The 20,010-nt window shown below is 43.6% G+C and overlaps 3 protein-coding genes across 3 annotated transcripts; 1 reads left to right on the forward strand and 2 right to left on the reverse strand.

Annotated features, from left to right (window-relative positions):
• Window positions 1–4,265: 4,265 nt before the first annotated feature.
• On the reverse strand, window positions 4,266–4,529 carry MELLADRAFT_31815 (uncharacterized protein; the record flags this gene model as incomplete). The annotated part of the gene is made up of 2 exons (XM_007415016.1): window positions 4,266–4,382; window positions 4,479–4,529. Coding segments are annotated over 2 exons (168 nt in total), but the record flags the coding sequence as incomplete, so codon positions are not given.
• Window positions 4,530–5,169: 640 nt separating this feature from the next.
• MELLADRAFT_91928 (uncharacterized protein) lies at window positions 5,170–7,029 on the forward strand (the record flags this gene model as incomplete). The annotated part of the gene is made up of 2 exons (XM_007414947.1): window positions 5,170–5,685; window positions 5,764–7,029. The coding sequence occupies 2 exons, from the start codon at window positions 5,170–5,172 to the stop codon at window positions 7,027–7,029; spliced, it is 1,782 nt and encodes a 593-aa protein (XP_007415009.1).
• Window positions 7,030–8,484: 1,455 nt separating this feature from the next.
• On the reverse strand, window positions 8,485–9,096 carry MELLADRAFT_66867 (uncharacterized protein; the record flags this gene model as incomplete). The annotated part of the gene is made up of 1 exon (XM_007415015.1): window positions 8,485–9,096. One exon carries the CDS (start codon window positions 9,094–9,096, stop codon window positions 8,485–8,487), a length of 612 nt encoding a protein of 203 aa, XP_007415077.1.
• Between the last annotated feature and the right edge of the window lie 10,914 nt (window positions 9,097–20,010).

The following is a 20,010-nucleotide window of genomic DNA, read 5'->3' on the forward strand; positions in this document are numbered from 1 at the left end:
TTTGATGCAACTACGTGGACAACATCATCAATAAAGCCGATGGAAATGTCTTGAGAGTTTGGTGAGGGTGAATTCATTCCTAATAGTTCTGAATTGTATATAACATAGAGAATGACTGATAGTGGAGATCCTTGGGGTAATCCATTATCTATGCTGAAACTCTCAGAAAGGAAATCCTGGATTCACAGATTAGTTGTTCTCTCTGTTAGAAATCCTTGTATAAGTTGTAGTAGGTAGGTTGGGCAGTCTTTGGTACGAAGGATGTGCCAAAGTCTTTCTCGGTGAATCGAGGGATAGGCTGATTTGACGTCTAAGAATAGAGCGGAGACCACTTCTTTGTTACGCCATTTTTCCTTTATCCAAGACATGAGGATTAACAGGGCATCGTCGGTGCTGTGTTGACGTCGGCCTCCCATATGGTTTGGTGATATGATGTTGAAGTTTTTGGCCCAAAAAGTTAGACAGGATGTTATGACTTTCTCCAATGTTTTTCCTAAGCAGCTAAGTAATGCTATGGGGCGGTAGGAATTAGGGGCAGAGTAATCGTCTTTGCCCGCTTTTCGTATAATAATTGTAATAGCTGTTCTCCAAGTTTCCGGGAAATGTGCTAACCTGAAGCACGCGTTAAACAATCTACAGATTTCTACTTCGGTTGCTGGTAAGGCAGGTTTTAAAAGTTCATTGGACAGTTTGTCCCCGCCGTTGGCTTTTTTGTTTGGTAGGTTTTCAATTATACGTCTGAGTTCTTTTGGCTCGAGGGTGGGGAAGTGGTGGTTGTATGGTTGTGGTATGGTTGTGTCTCGTGGGATATCCAAAAGGTCTGCGTCAATGTGGGCTACTGAGGTACCTTTGAATAAAAGCTCAGCTTGTTGGTGTTTATTCGAAGCCGTAGTTCCATCCGCGTTTCTGAGTGGGGCTACTTCACTAGATGAGGTTGGTTTTGCGTATCTGAATGCTTTGAATGTGGTGTTACCTGAACATGTTGCAAGGAATTTCTTCCAATGCGTAGCTTTCGCTTTGAGTACTTGAGATCTGAAGTAGTTTTGCCAGTCATTGTAGCAAGTGTGAGCTTCGGGTGAGTTTGAGAGAATCATCCATCTCCTAGCGCGGTTCCGGGATTTAAGGATCGGGTTGAGGGTTTCGGCGTCCCACCAGGCCTTATGCTTGTTAGGTATCGTTTTAACTGTTTTACCTTGAGCATTTGCTGCATTTGTGATGATATTGGTCAGGACATTGACCCCCTGATTTATATCGTTGGGAGAGGCATAATCTGGTGGGAGTTGGGGTAGTGCACCTGTTATTTTCTCATGGAAGGAGGAAATGTCTATGTCAGTTAGTTTCAATGCTATGTGTGTTGGGGTAGGAGGGATGAGTCCGAGATCAAGAACGGTAGCTACGGGTAGATGGTCCAAGCCTAGGCCTTCTTTCAGAACTTCACAGCTGATGAGTCTATTTTTGAGGTTCCAACTTGACCAGACTAAGTCAATGGCGGTAGGTTTTGTCCCGGTGGAGTATCTTGTCGGGATCCCTTTTGGGGAAGACAAATTGAAGCCTGCGTTGCCGCATATGTGTACAAGTTTTTTGGCCATTTTGTCCGTTCTTTGATAATCCGGGGGGTTCCAGATTTGATGGTGTAGATTTGAGTCTGTCGTGATGATAGTGGGTGTTCTTCTGTTGTGATTTTTGTGCAGCCAGTATTCGAGTGTTGTGATGCCTCTGAGTGATCCTGGTGGGTTGTACCAGGAGATTAATCGTAGTTTTGTCTGAGAGTTCTCTGGGTCTTTAAGTTCTATACTGAGGATGATGTCGGATTTGCTTGGGAGAATCGATATTTGAGATGTGGGAATTAGTTTAGAGATGTATATGCATACATGGGGTCTTTCTTCCCATGATTGAGGGGTATAGTCGTAGGCTGTGATACAGTGCCATGCGTTGTGGGTAGGGAAAGATAGGTTTAGTGGGTTGAACCACGGTTCTTGAAGGGCTAGGATTGAGTATTGAGTTTGAGTTAGGGCTTCGTGCGTGATTGCTTGAGATTTGTGACAGTTGAAATGGAAAATTGAGATTTTATCGAGCATTAGGGGGATGTCAGGGTATATTTCGTTGATTGTTGAATCGTCAGTGTAGGTTGGAGGTTGGGGAGGAGTATTGTTTGTTGCTTCTTGATGGGACCTAAGACTCATCTTTGATTATCTGTGGGTGGGGAATTTGAAATTGAGTTTTACGTAAAGGGCAGGTAAGGCTTTTAGGTGAGTGTGCATATTTGGGGAGGAATCTGTCAATTTTTTCATTTGTTTTTTGTGAGTCAAAGTTGACACATCGGGCACAGTTTTGGGCCACATCATTGTTGGCGCACTCTTTTGTGTTATGAGCATCTCCACATTTGGTGCAGTGAGCGATGAATTTGCATTGTGATTGTACATGATTCAAGTCTAGACAATTAAAACACATTGTAGGACCTTGAATGTAAGTCTTACTCTTGATACGGTTGAAATCAATGAATAGGCCTCCTTTTTCTAGTTTTTGAGATAGTTGTCGGTCTAGCATGTTGATAACGATTGAGCCATGAGTTTTCTTGGTGTCTTCTGGATTTTTAATCCATCTCGCCGAATGTATCGCGTCGTGGGGTATGTTGTTTTGTTCACATAATCTAGTTACGAAGCTTGGGTCTTCAACTTTGATATCTGCCGGTACATAATTGAACAAGACTGGGTAGCGAGTTTGAGTAGTTTCAAAATCCTTATGGGCGAGCTTTGTCCATTTGTGTTTATTCTCGAGGAGCCAGGTTTTTATAAGTCTATTTTCCATGTACATTAAGACATCTCCTGATTTAAGTAGTGTTGCACTCAGAATTTTAACCGGGTTTTGATTAATTTCAGCGTCTATTGATGCTAAGGCCGTGTTGATACGTTTGACTATTTCGGTGTTTGTCATTCCTTTAAAAGGCTCCGAATTTGGGTTTTTGTGCATGATTAAAGTTGCTACTTTGAATTGATTGATTTCGGCGTTTTTTGGTGGTTGTTTAGGTACGTTCACATTGGTCGGGCGTTGGATGATCTTCGGGTTTGGTTTGGACCAGGCTTGGAGTTTGGCTGCAATCGGTTGTTCGTTCGTACGTGAGACTACCTGAGCTTCTTTGTTTCTTTCTGCTTCGAGTCGGTCGATCTTTTCATTGAGCTGTTTGATTGTGTCCATAAGAATTGACATCATTTGGATCACCGTTTGGAGTAGGTTATCATTTGAGTTCGAGTTATTTGTGGCTAGAGAGGTTAATATGCCTTGCATGGCGTCCGGGTTCGTTAGTTCTTTGTTCGGCTTCGGATTTTTGGGAGGGGGGGGTGAACTATCTTCGTCGATGCCCTGGGGGCGTTTCGACGGCATGGTGATTTTGCTAGGAGAGGTTATAGGGCTTGGTAGAATGAAATTGATGATGATCTGTGGTGGGAGTTTGCTCCTCAGTCGCAGACGATTCCTCCTATTTTGTGTGTATTTCATTTTTTGTCAGGCCAGATTTGTCACATTCTTAGTGTCCGCTAGCCACCCCGTAGGGTGCGTGTTTTTATATTCAAGTAATTTTATTCCCTTGGCTTAGGCCTTGGGCTTCGCACCAAACACGTGTTGTTTGGTTTTGCGTACCAAACAAGGAGTGAGTTTAACGTTCCCATTTCCATCATATATCAGAAGTCACTTGTTTTAACTCATTCAAAACTCATCTTGCTTTGCAAAACACATGTCACATATTTCAGCTTTACATTGACCAAGAACCCAGGCTCAGCTTGCAAAGCGTTTTTAAACCTCTAGTCTTCTGATTTCATTTGTGCCTGCTATGTATTTTGATTGGTTGAATAATCCGGAAGCAATTCAATCATGTTGAGACATGATGGGTCCATGAGTGTCAAGCCCTGCATGGCTCACCGGTTGAATCTTATGACACTTGTACTAGAGCTACATTGTGTCTGGAAGACCATTGACCATTGAGCGAATTCGCTTGTAAAATATATGGGTCTAGGACCCGAACATCCGGTGAGGTAGACTGATGCGGTTATGGCTGTATCATTTCTAGAGAAACTCTGACATATGAGCTCGAAAGTCACAATCCCCAAAGAAACGAAACAAACATGAAAAATCCTTATGATCCGATCAGAATGAAAATTGGGATACACAGGCACAGATGATTGTCAGAGCTCCGGAAAGCCTTCAAACAATGATGATCAAAGTTCCAGATGAGCCGAAGTTGATTGTTGTTCAATTTGGTTTACATCATTCGATTCTTTCTCCCTAAGTCGAGTAAGTCGTTGAGCATTTCTTTGAATGACTAATCTTGAAGTCCGAGTTTTTTCTATATCAGATAATTGATCCCAATTACTGATTCTAGAAATACTCTATGTCCATCAAAACACAAGAAAAAAGTTTCAAACATTAGTTAACTTTATAATAATCAATTCTTTCAATGCAAAAAAACAAATCATAAAATTTACCCCATCCGTGTTAATGACCATTGGACCCAGATGATCAAATGCAACTGCTGATTGTCCTACACCCAAAGAATGAGTTTTTTCTTTTTCTAAACTTTCTGCAGGTACATCCATCAATAATAAAGGTTCTTGCTTCTCAGACTCGGTTTGTGGTTGAGGCTCATTGGATCCAAGACCGTTTGATGACATAACTGGAATGATAAACCTCTATTGAACCAATCCCATCAAGATAATTCATAACAAGGAATTGACATCAGCATTAAATCTTGATCAAACGTTTTCCATTTTTTTTACTTTTTATAAATTCTCGGGTAAAGGAGACGGACTTGAAGGAAGATGTGTTGGTTGAGAAATGTATTTTGCGAGATTGATTTTCGATGATTTAAGATTCCATAGGCTTGTGAGTTGAAAGTGAAGAACAGAAACCACATGGAGGAGATAGCTAGGATTGAGTAAGAAGCTTTGAGTTTCATCTAGAAATTTCTTGAATTATCATACTCTGACAAATTGCTTCATGAGAGTCACTTGAGAAGTTCGATGGGAGTCAGATCAAGTCTCGGGGTATTGGTATCATGGCCGGACTCTGATCGGGACTAATCGGATCTATGTACTCGGATCCATGAGAGGGTTGATTGAGAGAGAAGTGGTGAATTGAATTGAAGCTGAGAAGAAATCAAGACTTCAATCATCAAGAATGTCAAATTCGATTCCAAGTTCAATTTCAAAACCATCAACTTCTAATACTAATCCTCAAGAACCAACTACCGATTCTCATTCTCATTCTCATTCCTCATTCTATGATAACTTTCCAAATCATGTGGAATCTTACTCTGATGAACTTCCACCCGATTCACATCCTATCAATCATGAAGAAAACCATCATCACATCCCTGGATCATATCTAAGAGACAATTATGTTAACGAACCTCATCCTCGATTGATGATGAGAGGAACTACCGGACGTCATTCTCATCCTTCGTCACTTCCAAATCAATCTCGTTCACGTCCTAGACCATCAGAACCTATCTCGAGACCCAAAGTTGATCTCGATGAGCCAAGAAAGTGTTGGATTTGTTACGATGATGAAGAACCTGAGAGCCTGGAATCCGATCTAGGTTACCCTGTTCTCACCACTTCTGCCTCACTTCAACTTCAGAAAAAGAGAAAGTGGGTAAAGCCTTGTAGATGTTCATTGGTAGCTCACGAAAGTGTTAGTGCAACTCCTTTTCTTTATCTCTTGTTCAACTAGTCAAGATTGTTAATAGACCATTGGTTTTTGTTGTGACAGTGTTTGCTTACATGGGTAACTACTTATCAGCTTACTCACTCTCCTACAACTTCAGTGGCATCGCGTCTATCAACTCCTGTCACTTGTCCACAATGCGCAGCTACTTATCATCTAGCGCAACCTTCTTCACACCTTCTGACGATCATCGATTCGTTCAAAAGACCATACGATAAAGTTGTCAGTTGGTCTGCTTTAGGCTGCGTCTTACTCGGCTTTAGTATCACAACCTCTTCTTATGGGCTTTGGGCATCTCGATGTTTTCTCGGTCAAGCTAGATGGAATAATTGGATCGTCAACTCTTCTGGTCACTTTAGTTTTTCCAAACTCTTTCAATTAAGTTTAGTAGGACCGATCTTATTATTAAGTCGAACCACTCAGTTAGATTCTATCATTCCATTCTTACCGATCTCTTTAGTCTTATCAAACTTGGCACCTTCTGGATATGATTCACAAGATTCAACCTCAAATCAAGTTCAATTTGTGAAATTAGATTCAGTCTTTCCTCCAGGTCCGGCTCTGACGCTTTGTTTGATACCTTGGGCTAGGATCGGTTGGAATTGGATTTGGTCTAGGATCACTTATGTTGTACTTGCACATGAGTATAAGTCTTTAGAGTTCATGGATCCTGCTAATGGGTTTCCTAGCGGATTAGGACTGGATGGTGGACCTCGACCAGCTTTGGTACCTAATGCAGTAGGACGTCAGGCTGAAGAAGCAAACGGACCAGAAGATCAAAGATTCAATCCACTTGCTGCAGCTAATGATGGTGGTCGTGGTCAATTGGGTGCAGAAGTGGTTTTGGATTATACTACTTTACGAGGAGCGATCCGGATGGGCATGGAAGCTTTACTCTTACCTGGTGCAGCTTCTATGGCTGGAAACATGTTACTTTTGATTTCTAAACATTTACCATGGCTACGTACAGTACTAGGGATCCGTAGTATCTTACATCATTCGTATTTTAGTGCTCCATCAACCGGTTCAATATGGTATAGATTAACGTCATCTATTGGGACTACTATTAGTAGGATCACAGGATTAAGATTCTGGAATCCATCTAATCATCAACTGGTTGGAATCTCAGATTGGAGAACTAATGAAGGTATCTTGAATCAGTATAAGAATGGAATCATTGAAGATCCGATTTGGTGGAGAAATACATTGGGAGGTGCATTGATTGTGTTGGTGAAAGATGTGATGGGATTGATTGAAAAGGTTTTAAAGATTCGTAAGTTGAGTCAAAGAAGGATTTTGGATGTAGTTTAAATGGGTTTTTGATTAGAAGGAACATCATTGCGAGAAGAAGAAGATTGGTGTATCATTTTTGGGGGGAGGGTTTGTATACGTTTACTTTTTTTTTGTTACTTGGATCTTGGGTTGTGCATCTCTACTCATTTTTAAATATCTTTTACAAAGAATTTAGTTAGTATTGTTTTAGACTTTGAAACCTAACTTGATGGTCATTTTTAACCAAGAATGGTTTGGTTTGGGTTTCAAGCCATATGAGAGATTAGAGAGAAGTGAGGATGCCTTTGTTGGTTGGATTAGGATCTTGGTCAAATACTATGAAGGATCTTGTTTTGAGAAAAGAGCATGATTTGAAAGAGGGCCGAGAGTTTGGTGTATTTCTGGCAAGTATTTTGGGCTGTTGAGATGTTGAGAGGTGTGCATGACATTCGTGTATTTTCGGAATCTGATTTGCTATCGTTCGAGTGGATCCATGAATTGAAAGCAAGTTGTGTTTTGTATGCGACTACGATTTCTTCTTCAAAAAGGAATTATGGGGCTGTTAAGCTGATTCGGAAATGTTCAGATCGAACCAAGAACTTCAAATCAAGTTGATCAGGATCCTACATACACGGTAGATGAACTCGCATCTTGGCGCACCAGTGTTTTTCTCAAAATATGGCGCATGAGATCATTTGTTATATCACATCACTTCTACTGATGATATGAGCCATAGAAAATAATTAACAAAGATGATTTGGTTCACTTAAAAAGTTAAGTAAGATTCATTCATCCATCTAACTATGACACCCAATCCATCTTATTTCAACTTTGGTTCAGGAAACCAAGCTTGTCATATTGCAAAAAGAGATAAGTTCAGAACTGCAAGCTAGCTCGTTTCAACAGTACAAAAAACGACAACAACAAAAAGAATACAAAAAGTACAACTAGAAAGAAGCAAGAATCAAGAAGACGAAGGAAAGGTTATCCTGAATGCATTTCACTTTCTGTCATTTCAACATCCACACCAACTTGAGCAAACTGATTTCCATTTGGAACATCATACAACATTTTAGCCAAATCAGAATCTTGAATCGGTTCAGAAGAATGAGTTTGATCGATTTCCATCAAAGGTAAATGACCAGAAGAACCAATACCAGATAAATCATTTATGAACAATGCAGACCTTGACACTCATGGACCCATCATGTCTCAACATGATTGAATTGCTTCCGGATTATTCAACCAATCAAAATACATAGCAGGGACAAATGAAATCAAAAGACTGGAAGGTTAAAAAACCTTGAAGCCGAACCTGGGTTCTTGGTCAATGTAAAGCTAAAATACGTGACATGCGTTTTGCAAAGCAAAATGAGTTTTGTGGGTTTAAAGTCTGTAATGTATATAATACAAGCCAATGAGTTAAAACAAGTGACTTTTGATATTTGATGGTAATACATATATCCAATCTTGATATCATAATATCAAGGACCATCAAAACCTCGCTAGATCAAACAATCTTCTCAAGAGAGCCAGATTTCCAGCCAAAAAGATCCAAGTTAACTTTGTAGAGAAAGGTGCATTAGGAGCTGCATTATGACCCGAGACAGCTGTCCAAAAGGCTAAGCCATGAGTCTGAGTCTCAGTTCCTTGACTTCCTCCATGAGATCCTCCCTTCAAGTACCTTCCATGAGCCAATTTCATAATCTTATATTGTTCAGAATTCACATCGAGATGTTGAGGTTGGGTCGAAACGGGAGCAGGAGCAGGAGCTTGAGTAGGTGAGAGTTTTGATTTAGAAGGGTCTAGTGAATCTTTTGTACCTAAAAGTGATTTTTCGTTCTTGGGTGATAGAGGAGATTTTGCGTCTAAAAGTTTCGATGGTGGTAGTGATGCAAGTCTTTTGCCTTCTGCTATTCTCTCCTGCATCTCTGTGAATGAAGATGACCAATGTACTGGACTAGAAGATTCGCCTACAGTACTATGAAGAGCACCTTTTGAAAGTGCACTTGGTTCGGCTACCCTTAGTATTGCTGCCGAGATTTGAGATATCATTCCAAAGAGAAATCCGTAAAGTAAAGCTGATGACTTCATGTCCTTTTTCATAGATGTTCTTGACCTGGACAAAGTGAAGTAAAACAAATTAGGATGAGAAAAGGATGAAAACGCAGAAGAGTGACTGACTATTCAAGAATTGATGATCTTGTTCAACCAGAAGAGGTAAAGAGGTGTAGGTGTTTGTGAAACGAACGTCAACAATCTATGAAATTTGCATGAAGGATGAATAGAGAGAAAGCTTTGTATGGTTAATGTGTGAGTTCATTACGCATGATCAGTTCTATGATGGCGTGATGAGAAGAGTCAATTTTTGACGCACCAGTAATTGGAAGAAGAATATCACTCGAAATGACGGCCAGCAGGTTTTAAAAGTTCAACTCTCGAGATGAAAAGACTTAGACATCATTGAAGGAGGTAAGGAAGAATTGGACGGCTTTTCTCAAAGACAGATCGCATTACTAGCGCAAGACTCGAGCATCCAGATATACTTGAGGTCAAACGCAACAATCCGTATTGAGCCATCTATAGAGACTTGTATCCCATCCAAAAACAGAAACCCTTGAGTTTCAAGAAGTGCCGGACATGTACATAGTCGCAACAGTGTCGTATCCTGGAAAGCACTGAGAGAACCCCATGGTCTAAAATGTTCGTATCTTGCGAAGAACATTTTCACGCATCAAGTTTTCCAACTTTGTAATTCATGTTCACAAAATAAATCAAGGGGTAGTAGTGAATACCCAAACTTCGAAGTTAGTAACTAGAAGAAACGCGCAACGACCTGCTCTACTTGAGCCGAAAGAGTCCAACGAGTCATGAAAAGAACAAGAAGAACGATCAAAATAGGTTGATCGCAACCTCAGCTCACGTTGAACTTTGATCTTCTACTTCGTGGCTGATTGATGCTATGAACAGACACTTGTCAATTTTGATTTCCCAATCAGGCTCTAGCAAAGTTGAACAATCGGCTCAACATAGCAAGCTTTCCAGCTAGAAATACCCAAGTTAACTTGGTAGAGAAAGGGTCCGTAGAATTTTGCGATGATCCGTTTGCGGACATTAAAGGCCGTACAACCCTTTGATATAGTTTTCAAGCCATAGGAAAGATTAGAGAGAAGTGAGGATATCTTTATTGGTTGGATTAGGATATAGGTCATGAAGGATCTTATTTGAGAAAATAGCGTGATTTGAAAGAGGGAGAAGAGTTTGGTACACTTTTGGCAGGCATTTTGGACTGTTGAGAGGTGTGCACAACATTCATGTATTTTTGGAATCTGATTTGCTATCTTTCGAGTTGATCTATGAATTGAAAGCAAGTTGTGTTTTAGATACGACCACGATCTTTTCCTCAAGAAGGAAACTTACATCCAATGCTGTGTGAGATGTAGTAGAGTGATTGCAGGTTATTTTGAAAGTTCAAGGTACGATTACAGTCAGAGTGCTTAGTGGGGGCTGTTAGACTCATTCGAAAGGGTTCAGATTGAACCAAGAACTTCTAATCGAATTTGTTTTCTTCAAGTAGTAGTCTGGAATCAAAGGTTGAAGTCCTTTATCATTCAACTTTCTATGAAGCTTGATCCATCTTATTTCAACTTTGGTTCAGGAAACCAAGCTTTTCGAATTACAAAAAGAAATCACTTCAGAACTGCAAGCTAGCTCGTTTCAACAGTACAAAAAACGACGACAACAACAAGAATACAAGAATACAACTAGAAAGAAGCAAGAATCAAGAAGACGAAGGAAAGGTTATCCTGAATGCATTTCACTTTCTGTCATTTCAACATCCACACCAACTTGAGCAAACTGATTTCCATTTGGAACATCATACAACATTTTAGCCAAATCAGAATCTTGAATCGGTTCAGAAGAATGAGTTTGATCGATTTCCATCAAAGGTAAATGATCAGAAGAACCGATACCAGATAGATCATTTTGAGATTCTTGATTTGGATTAGACAGATGTGAATGCGACCTCGCCCAAGCTTCATAAAATTTCCCTTTTGATGGATTGTTTTGAATGGAGTCGATAAGATTTGATTGGTTTAGTTGAGATTTTATAAAATCTGATAAGGTGGATAGACGGGCTGATCTTTCTGGACTATAAAGGTATTCATAAAGCTGATCATCATTCATCATCATACCGTTTCCTATGATTTGATCAAAATTTCAAGGGAATCAAGATAGGCTTGGTCAGACGAGATCATGGAAGGATGGGCATGGTTAGGTAAGACAAACCGTTTGGATGAGATTGAGCTTGAGGTGTAGGTACGATTGGGGTCGGGAATGATGGTTCGGGGGGTGAGGTGATGGGATTAGACATCAGACTGTCAGTGTGATGAGTGAAAGATGAACCATTTTGAAAGTTCGAATTTGATGAAGAAGACTGTAGAACGATCGATCAAATCCAAATCATCATTAGCATTTGAAGAATTTGAAAAGAATAAAAAATCAAAAATGTCTTAACTTGATCTGGATTCATTTTTTGTTAAATCAAATCCGTTTCCTCGATAAGGTAGGGTATATGGTCAAGATCACTCGGTCTCGAATCCAATTAAGAAAGAGATAAGTGGATTGTTTCGAATTAAAGTTTGAGTAGGATTGGCTATGATGATGATGTAGGATGATGATGAAGAACCAAGCGTGGTGACAATCAAGTTTGTTGTTTTAGAGATGTAGAAAAGGAGCTTGATGAATAAAAAATACTTGGATGGATCAACGAGAAATGCTTGGATGGATTAACGAGATGTTTGGATGAATTCCTTTTGGTTTATCTTGAAGAATACGTCAAAACTTTAACTCTCTCACCTTCTTGAATCTCTATCCTGTACCTCTTTTAAACACTCCTCATTCTTTTCGTTGACTGAGGTTCTACGCAAAAATGTTCATTGGACCTTTAATCATTTGTCAATTGCACAACTGACTTCTTCCTCTGACAAACCTACCTAAATGCGTGAACTCTTACTTCAGTCATCCAAATGGTGTAATGTGGGTTAAGTGTATCGGTTACCTCTGAATCCTGATAGTGCAAGGGAAAGTAATACTAATAGGACTAATTCTGAAGTTAAGCGGTCCATTTCTTAACCGGAAAATGTAAAGACAATTCATCCGACCTTCACAGTTGGATATGCTGATAATTTACAAAGACAGCCAATGGAAAATAAATAATGAAATGCTTGGAGCAGGTAGTCAATTTATTTGAGATTCTTTCGATTTCAGTAAAAGATTTCTTGCTCGAGATCATGTTCATGGTCAATAAATCCCTCATTGTCCGACAATGAAGATCTTCTTCCACATTTGCCCAGGAATCATTCACTTTTAGTTGACTTTGGTTTGTTAGTCTTTTGATCCTGGTCTCCTTATCCCAGAGCCATGTGATATGTTCTTTTTGGTGTTGTCTTTTTGTTTCACAGAGGCTCGTGACAAGACAGCAGGCTGAAAGAGAGAATTGTAGAAACATTTGAATGTGAGGTTCCAAATTTCAATCCTGAAGTCAGCTTTCAATGTTTATGGCGCAATATAGGACACTGAATATGTAGCCCCAACCAAGCCCCAGTGTCTTTCTGGAGCCTAGATGTATTTTTTTTTACAAAAATGTATGTTGTGAAACCTGGAGCCAAAAAACCAACTTTGTCTGAATTTTCTTCATTTTTTTGTTTGCATGTTGCTTATGATCTTGGAGCCAAAACCATTTATTTTTTGCCCAAGAATTCATATACCTTGTGTCTACCAAGCAATTCCACTTTCATAATATCTTCAACTGATCCCAGAATCACCAGTCTCAGAGAATCATCTAGGATTGATCACACAATGCTCTTCAGGGTGTCTCCCATGTTCCAGTACAGTTCATTTTTACAAGTTTTTTTTTTTTTTTTTTTTTCATGGTTTTAAGTGTTCTTTCAGTCCTAAGACTATCGAACACTCTGCACTTATTTCTAGTACCGGTAAAAACCCTGTGGCTGTTCAGGGAAAAGGTAACTAGTGGCTGTTTGGTGTGCGTGTACATAGGGTTTTACAAATGGTTCAAGGCGATGAGGGCACGTAGATGGAGGATTTTACTCCAGGGGAAATTGAGCGTCCGGAGGATGGGGCACGTCAGTGACGGTAGCCCAGACCCATCTGTTCTGGAAGCGCCAGGTCGAGTTGCAATATGTTGCGATGGCTTTGAAGGCTTTGGTGTTGGACAGAAGTGTTCTGTTCATTCTGACTCCTAATTCGAGAGCTGTTCTCTCGAGTCTTGCGCGATGTTGTTTGTATCTATGGCATATAAAGAGGAAATGTTCAACCGTTTCAAGACCCTCCTGGCACTCACAGGTGGGGTCGACTGGTTGGCGGAAGCGGTTGAGGTAGGTGTTTAGCGGCGCGTGGCCTGATCTGAGTTGTGAAATCGTGGCAATTTCGTGTTTCATTAGGCGTGAGATGCTGTCCAAATGTTTCTTCGGGTTGGGCTTCTGTCCTAAACGTTTGATGTCGTCATTGCTGAACGTTTCGGTTTGCGTTGTCTTCCATTCTTTGATGGCTGATAAAAAGGACGCCGTGTTCGGCAAGCTCGTGAAAGTGTTAGGTAGGCTCTTCTTGGCGAGGGAGTTGGCGAGTTTATCAACAGCTTCGTTTCCTGGGACCCCAGCGTGTCCAGGACACCATCGGATGTTGATCTTCAGTTGAGGATGACTGTGACTTAAGGTATGGAGGAGGTCAAACGTGCTTTTGCGGTTGTCTAAAGAGGAGAGCGAGGATGAGTCAGAGCTTAAGTCTTTGACTACACCTTGGTTATCGAGTAATAGTGTTGCTCGGCGCGTATGGTTTTTAGCCATTTCGAGGATGAGCTGTAATCCTAATTGGACCCCTCGATATTCGGCCTGGTAAATACCATGCGAACGGGCGGGACCTAAGGCGGCAGATTTTGATGTTCTGTTGTTAGCACACCACGCTGCTGCGGCGGTGTTCTTGCTCGGAATTCTGGATCCGTCCGTGAAGATGACAATGTGTGTATCCGTGGGTAGGAGGCGAATGGCGTTGGCCTTTGCGACTGCCTCGTCTGGTTGAAGGAGGGTGGAGTAGTTAGTTGGTCTGATGAGCAATGATGCCGGGTCTACCGGGAGTTGTGTGATGTGTTCCTTGAAGCGCGTGCACAGTTGATGTTGGAAGAAGTTGTCGAATGGGTCTTTGTGACTCTTGGCCTGGGAGAGTTGAGCCTGCTGTATGATCTGGAAAAGTGGGTGCGATCTAGGTTTGGTCAGTGATCTGGCCATGAAGCTGAGTATTCTGCCTTGTAGCCTTGCCCTTGCGGGTGTGAGGTTAAGGTCGTGGAGTAGGAAGACTGAAGGAGTCGTGTTGAGTGCTCCTAGGGCCGCTCTGGCACATGTCAATTCGATGGTGGTCATCTGATCGATGAAGTACGTTGGGGGTTCAGTGGGTAGCCATGCCATGACGCCGTAATCGGTGGCTGAATGGATCGTTGTTGTGATGAGAGTTTTGAGGAGTTTGGGCGGAATTCCCCAACCTGTTTTCGACAGGCCAGCTAGGAATCCAGCTCGCTGTCGGCCTTTGGCGACTACGTTGAGCCTATGTTGTTTAAAGGTCAGCTTTTTGTCAATCATAATGCCTAACCACTTAGCTGCAGTGGCTGGGGCGATTTTCTTCCTGTCCGCGAAGTCTATTGTGGGTGGGTGGTCGTGGTCCGAGTCTTGTAGAGAGAACATGACCCAGAACGTTTTTTTGGTGTCGAAGATGGCACCGTGTCTTCGTGCCCAGAGTTGCTGTCTGAAAGACAAGGTTAACATCTGTGATCGTAGTTGGTGGGAGTCGGGTGCCGATGAAAGAAGGACCACGTCATCGACGAATCCCAGTGCAGTTGCTGAAGAGATGTTGTCAGTGGTTTCAAGGAGTGATGAGTTGTATAAGAGGTAAAGGAGAGGGGAAAGGGGCGACCCCTGGGGTAGGCCATGGTTTAGTTCAAAGTGCTGGGACTCAAACCCGTTGAAGGTGAGGGTGGTCGTCCTGTCCGTTAAGAAGTCGTGGATGAGGTTGAGGGTCTGGGAGTTGATTCCTTTCCTCTCGAGTGTGTCTAGAAGGCGAGGGTGGTGGACCGAGGGGAAAGCTGACTTGACGTCGGCAAAGAGTCCCCCCACCACGTTGCCCTTGGCCCATTCACGCTTGATCCAGGAGACCAGGTGAACAAGCGCTTCCTGGCTCGATCGGTTGGGTCTTCCGCCGTAGTGCCCAGAGTGAAGTAGGTGGTGTCGTTCGACCTGAGCCGACAGGTGTAAGGTGAGGAGCTTTTCGAAAAACTTCCCCAGCGTTGTCAGTAGAGCAATGGGTCTGTATGCAGAGGCTTGGGTGTAATCAGCCTTGCCCGGTTTTGGGATCATCACCGTCACGGCTGATTTCCAAGCGCGCGGGACAAAACCTGTCAGCGCAATACACTGAAAGAGGACCTTTACGTGTCGTTTGACTTGCTCCCAAATCATTCTCCAAACCCAGTTCTGAATTCCATCAGGGCCTGGGGCTTTCATTGGTGGGCTGCCGTTGACGACTGATTTTAGCGTTTCATGAGTGATTGATGAGTGAAATGTTGGCGTGATTTTGATTGTTGAGCGTTGGTCGTTCCCTATTGGGAATGCAAGATGGGCTGTATCCTCTAGCTGACACGGAGCCGTGGCTACACATGTGGCCGAGAATAGCGCTGATGCCTTCTCTTCGTTCGTGGCGCAAGTTTTCCCATCAGGAGTGATGATGGTACTAACCAGGGATGATGGCTTCCTTCCAGAGGCTGCTCGCTTGGCTTGGAAGAGGGTCTGGTGGTCTAGACCTGACAGGTAGAGTCGCCAGGAGTTCTCTTTTGCTTTGTCGATTGCTTGATTAAATTTGTTACGGGCTTTTTTGTAGGCCGATCTTGCTTCTTCCGTCCTCTCTTTCTTGAGTGTCCGCCTTAGTCGAGTTGCCTCTTTACGCAGGGGTTCGAGGATTTCGGGCTTCCACCACTCCTTGTGCTTGCCAGATGTGGATTTCCGTGGAGAGTGTTCGTTGAGGGCCGCGAGGACTGTGTCCCGTAGTTCCTGATCAAAGTCTTCCACGTCCTCTCTGGAGAGTAGAGGGCGTAGCTTTGGGAGGCTTTGAGCTATCTCAGTTTGTAGCGAGATTGGACATACCTTGTGCCAGTTCTTACGCTTGTCGTCGGTGGGATGGTGTGGTGTGACTGTTTGTTTCGTGTTGAAGGTCGTGATGATAGATTGGTGGTCGGAGTTGTGGTTGGTCAGGTCATCTTCGTCGATGAAGCACGTGATCGTGGCTTCATCAAAGGATTCGTTGGCCCATACCAGGTCGATTGAGGTACCTGAGGTATTTGCCGATCCTACACCGAAGGTGGGCCTACCCTTTGGTGAGCGCAGGTTAAGGCCCCACTCCAGCATTAGGTCAATCAAACACGCCGCGTCTTTGTCGTCTGTTGTGCTGTGCGTGGGGTTCCATAAGGGTGAGTGGAGGTTGGAGTCGGTGGTACAGACTGTTGGGAGGCGCTGGAGCTCGGAGGGTATGAATTTCATCATGTCTTCAAAAGCTTCAAAACCTATGAATGTAGATGGTTGGTTGTACACATTAGCTAAGAGAAAGGTAAAGTCTCCAATTGTGATTACGCATGCTGCGAGATCACGGGAGGGTGAGTGGATGGGGTTGAGCTTAGCCCCGAGGTCCTGTCTTATGTACAAGCAAGCTCGAGGTCTGTCGTCTCTGGAAAGTGTTTTTGGGACTGGGCTAACAAGTGTCCAGCCCTTCTGGTTAGGGGGAAGGTTGTCAAAGGGGTTCGGCCATGGTTCTTGGATGGCTATGATGGAAAAAAGGTTGGTGATGGATGAATTAAAAAGGGAGTTCATGATGTGTTTTGATCGCCAGCAATTCAGCTGTAGTATTGCGGCTGTGTCTTTAATATTGAGTTGTTCCTTCAATCGTTGTATCAACATTGATTGGAGGATTCTGGTTGGTCAATGACGATGAGGTGAGAGGATTCCTCTTGCCTCCTTGGGATCTGATTCCCGATCCTTGTCGAGCAAGTGATCGAGAATGGGTGGTGTAAGAACCCTTGGTGGTTGTCTTTGAAGAGACGGGGAAGGTTTGCCTGAGGGTCAGCTTTGAGCTTGCCTCTTGCACACGCAGTGCATTTTAGAGGGAGGGTGCCCTTTACCGGGCAGCTGTGAGCTAAGTGGGGCCCTGCGCACGTAGGGCACATAGGCGGGATGGGGCACGCGGATGCGGTGTGCCCAACACCCTGACAGTTGTAGCAGCGAGTAGGTGGAGGCCCACTCAGTTCGGTGCGATGCCTGCCTCTGCCTTGCCAGACCTTGGTGCGAGCGGCATGAGATGCCTGTTCAAGGGTTTTGAAGCCGATGAGGAGGGATGAGTGTTTCTTCAATGGGTCCTCTGAAGTGTCTTTCTTCAGCCACCTGACGAAGAGAGCTTCATCAAGTAGAGAGCCATTGCACGTCTTAAGGAGATCAATATCCTCCTGACGAGTGGGGTTGAAGGTGGTCGGGATCCCGTGGACGATGATGGAGTAGATCTCCTGTTTGATTGAGAGATTGGCCGATATCTTTGGTAACCAGGCCTCAGCCTGCGCCTTCAGGGCTTGGGCTTGTTTCTGGTTGTCTGTGTATAAGACCAGATTGCCAGAGGGGTGGCGATGGACGTTCCTGATCTCGATCTCGTTCGGGTCATCTGGCTTGAGTTTTATTTTATTCGTCTTTAGTTGGACGTTAAAATACTTGATCAGCTCAGGAATCGATTTCTCACTACCAGCTATATTTGCTGGGTCAAGCTGGTTGAGCGTGATGGAGTGGTCCGGGCGGTTCTTGGGGGTGGCTCTGGGCGGTTGGCGATTCGTCTTTGCAGACTGAGGTTGTTGTTGTTGGGGTGCGTGCTTGGACTCGGCTGAGGCGTATGATTTGCCCGTCGGTTGTTGGTTCGTGGTTTTTTGGCCCGTGGGAGAAGCTGTTCCCAGTTTTGCCAGTTGTTCTACAACCAGGTCCAACTTGTCTGATATAGTTGAGACTCGGAAGTCGAATTGAGAGGAGGGGGAGATGGAGGGGTTGGGGTTGGTCTGGCGACCTGGTTCGAAAACCACGCGCCTGGCCTCATTGATACTGGCCTGTTCTTGGATCAGGCCGGCCAAGAGTAGGATGTCGGCTGCTGAGTCAACATCTACCTTGACCGACTTGCTCGACTTGAGCTTTGGGATCAGGGTGGCCTTTGACACCTCTATGAGCCGTTTGATAAGGACAGTGATGGGCTTGGAGCAGGGATCTGAGCCCCCAGGGAAGAGCTTTGCGATACGAGCCGACCTGGGGGTGCTCGTGATCTCGTCCACCTCATCCAGCGTGCTAGGAGTGGGGGCTACGGTTCGAGTCCGTTTCCTTGACTTTTCCGCAGGAGTCGATGTGGCCGATGTGGGGCCAATCAGAGCATCCGGGGGGATGACTGCCTTCTGCAGACCAGAAGGAGGGCGTGGGGTGAGGGTGAGCGTCTTGGATTGACCCGTCAGGTCAGACGCCACCACCGCTTCGTCGGTCGTAGACTGATCGTCCATAGGAGCCAGTCCGTCCTGCCGATCCAGGTCAGGCGGGTCGCCGTCCATCCTATCGTCCATGCTGAGACCAAGCTATGGATCGAGAGCGATAAAGGAGGAGAGAGAGAGATAAGAGGTGGGGGATTTGATGATGAAGCTGAAAAAGTTAGGATAATGAGAAAAAATCTGTGGATGGCTGCTTGCGCAGTCACGGAGGTGGTCACGTGACTAAATTTGAAAATTTGGTTCGGGACAGAATCCTCATTTTTACAAGTCAATGGCTTACCAAGATGAAACACCTTGATTTCTAGCATATACACATTTATCCCTGCAATTGATACACCCCATCTCTTCTGTTTCACTCAGCAGGATCTTACCAGGTCAGAAGAAGGTATGTGATCTATGAAAAAAGGCTTTGTGGTTTAGAAGGTTCTACATGCCAAAATAAGGCTCTTAATGCTTTTTGACTACTTGGAGCCAAATTGGCCAAAGCATTGAGCCTTTGAGAAATGTTTGCTGTGGAATTGGAGTGAGGGCAGAAAACCCTCTACACCACAAGGACATTCGGATGTCCTTGGGATGCCCGTTTTTTTTTGCAGGCGGACGGGCGTCCTGACGGAGCGCTCTGCAAGACTCTGCCTCGGACATCGGAGGTCGGACTTCCAAAATTGGTCCGTAGGCAGGCCTGATGAACCCCTGGTGAGAGATCTGTCGGCATCGGGGAGGGCTGTCGTGAGGACGCCAGCAGCGGAGATATCCCAAGGAAAGCTTCACGCTACCCTTCAAGGATCGCTCCTGACATTTTCGGGAGACGCGTCAGACTCTCTGTAGATGACCGGCTGGAGGCATCTACAGGACAATCTATATGGTGTCTTCAAGACATCAGGGGCTCTCAAACCTGACCCGGTTTCAAAAAACCCAGTTGACCCAGTTGACTTTTTGGCTGGGAGCTGTCAATAAATGTCAAATTTATATACAAAGTTACTGCCAAAAAGTCAACTGGGTCAACTGGGTTTTTGAAAACCGGGTCAGGTTTGAGAGCCCCTATCGTTTTTTTTTTTGACTATAAATCAATAGTAACGGTTCTTCGGGTTTTCACTTTGACTTGATCAGTGAAGATGAAATCTGACATAGATACTCGATTGCTGCAGTTTGCTATATAAACATGCGATGAGAATAGTAAATGAGATGAAAGGTAGAATAAGAACCAACGATAAAAATTGTATGTACACTATTATACAATTTGAAGACTATTCGGGGAAACAGAGAGCATAGAAGAGATACGAGAAGACTGGATAAATTGTGCGTAGATCAGTTGGTGTTTGATGACATGAAGTCAATTGCTTCCGAGACATCATCATCGGTCGGAACCCTGAACTTTTCGTCTGACTTGATGTCAAAGATTGTCTTAT

Source organism: Melampsora larici-populina, assembly GCF_000204055.1.
Source record: "Melampsora larici-populina 98AG31 unplaced genomic scaffold MELLAscaffold_47, whole genome shotgun sequence".
NCBI classification, from domain to species: Eukaryota; Fungi; Basidiomycota; class Pucciniomycetes; order Pucciniales; family Melampsoraceae; genus Melampsora; species Melampsora laricis-populina.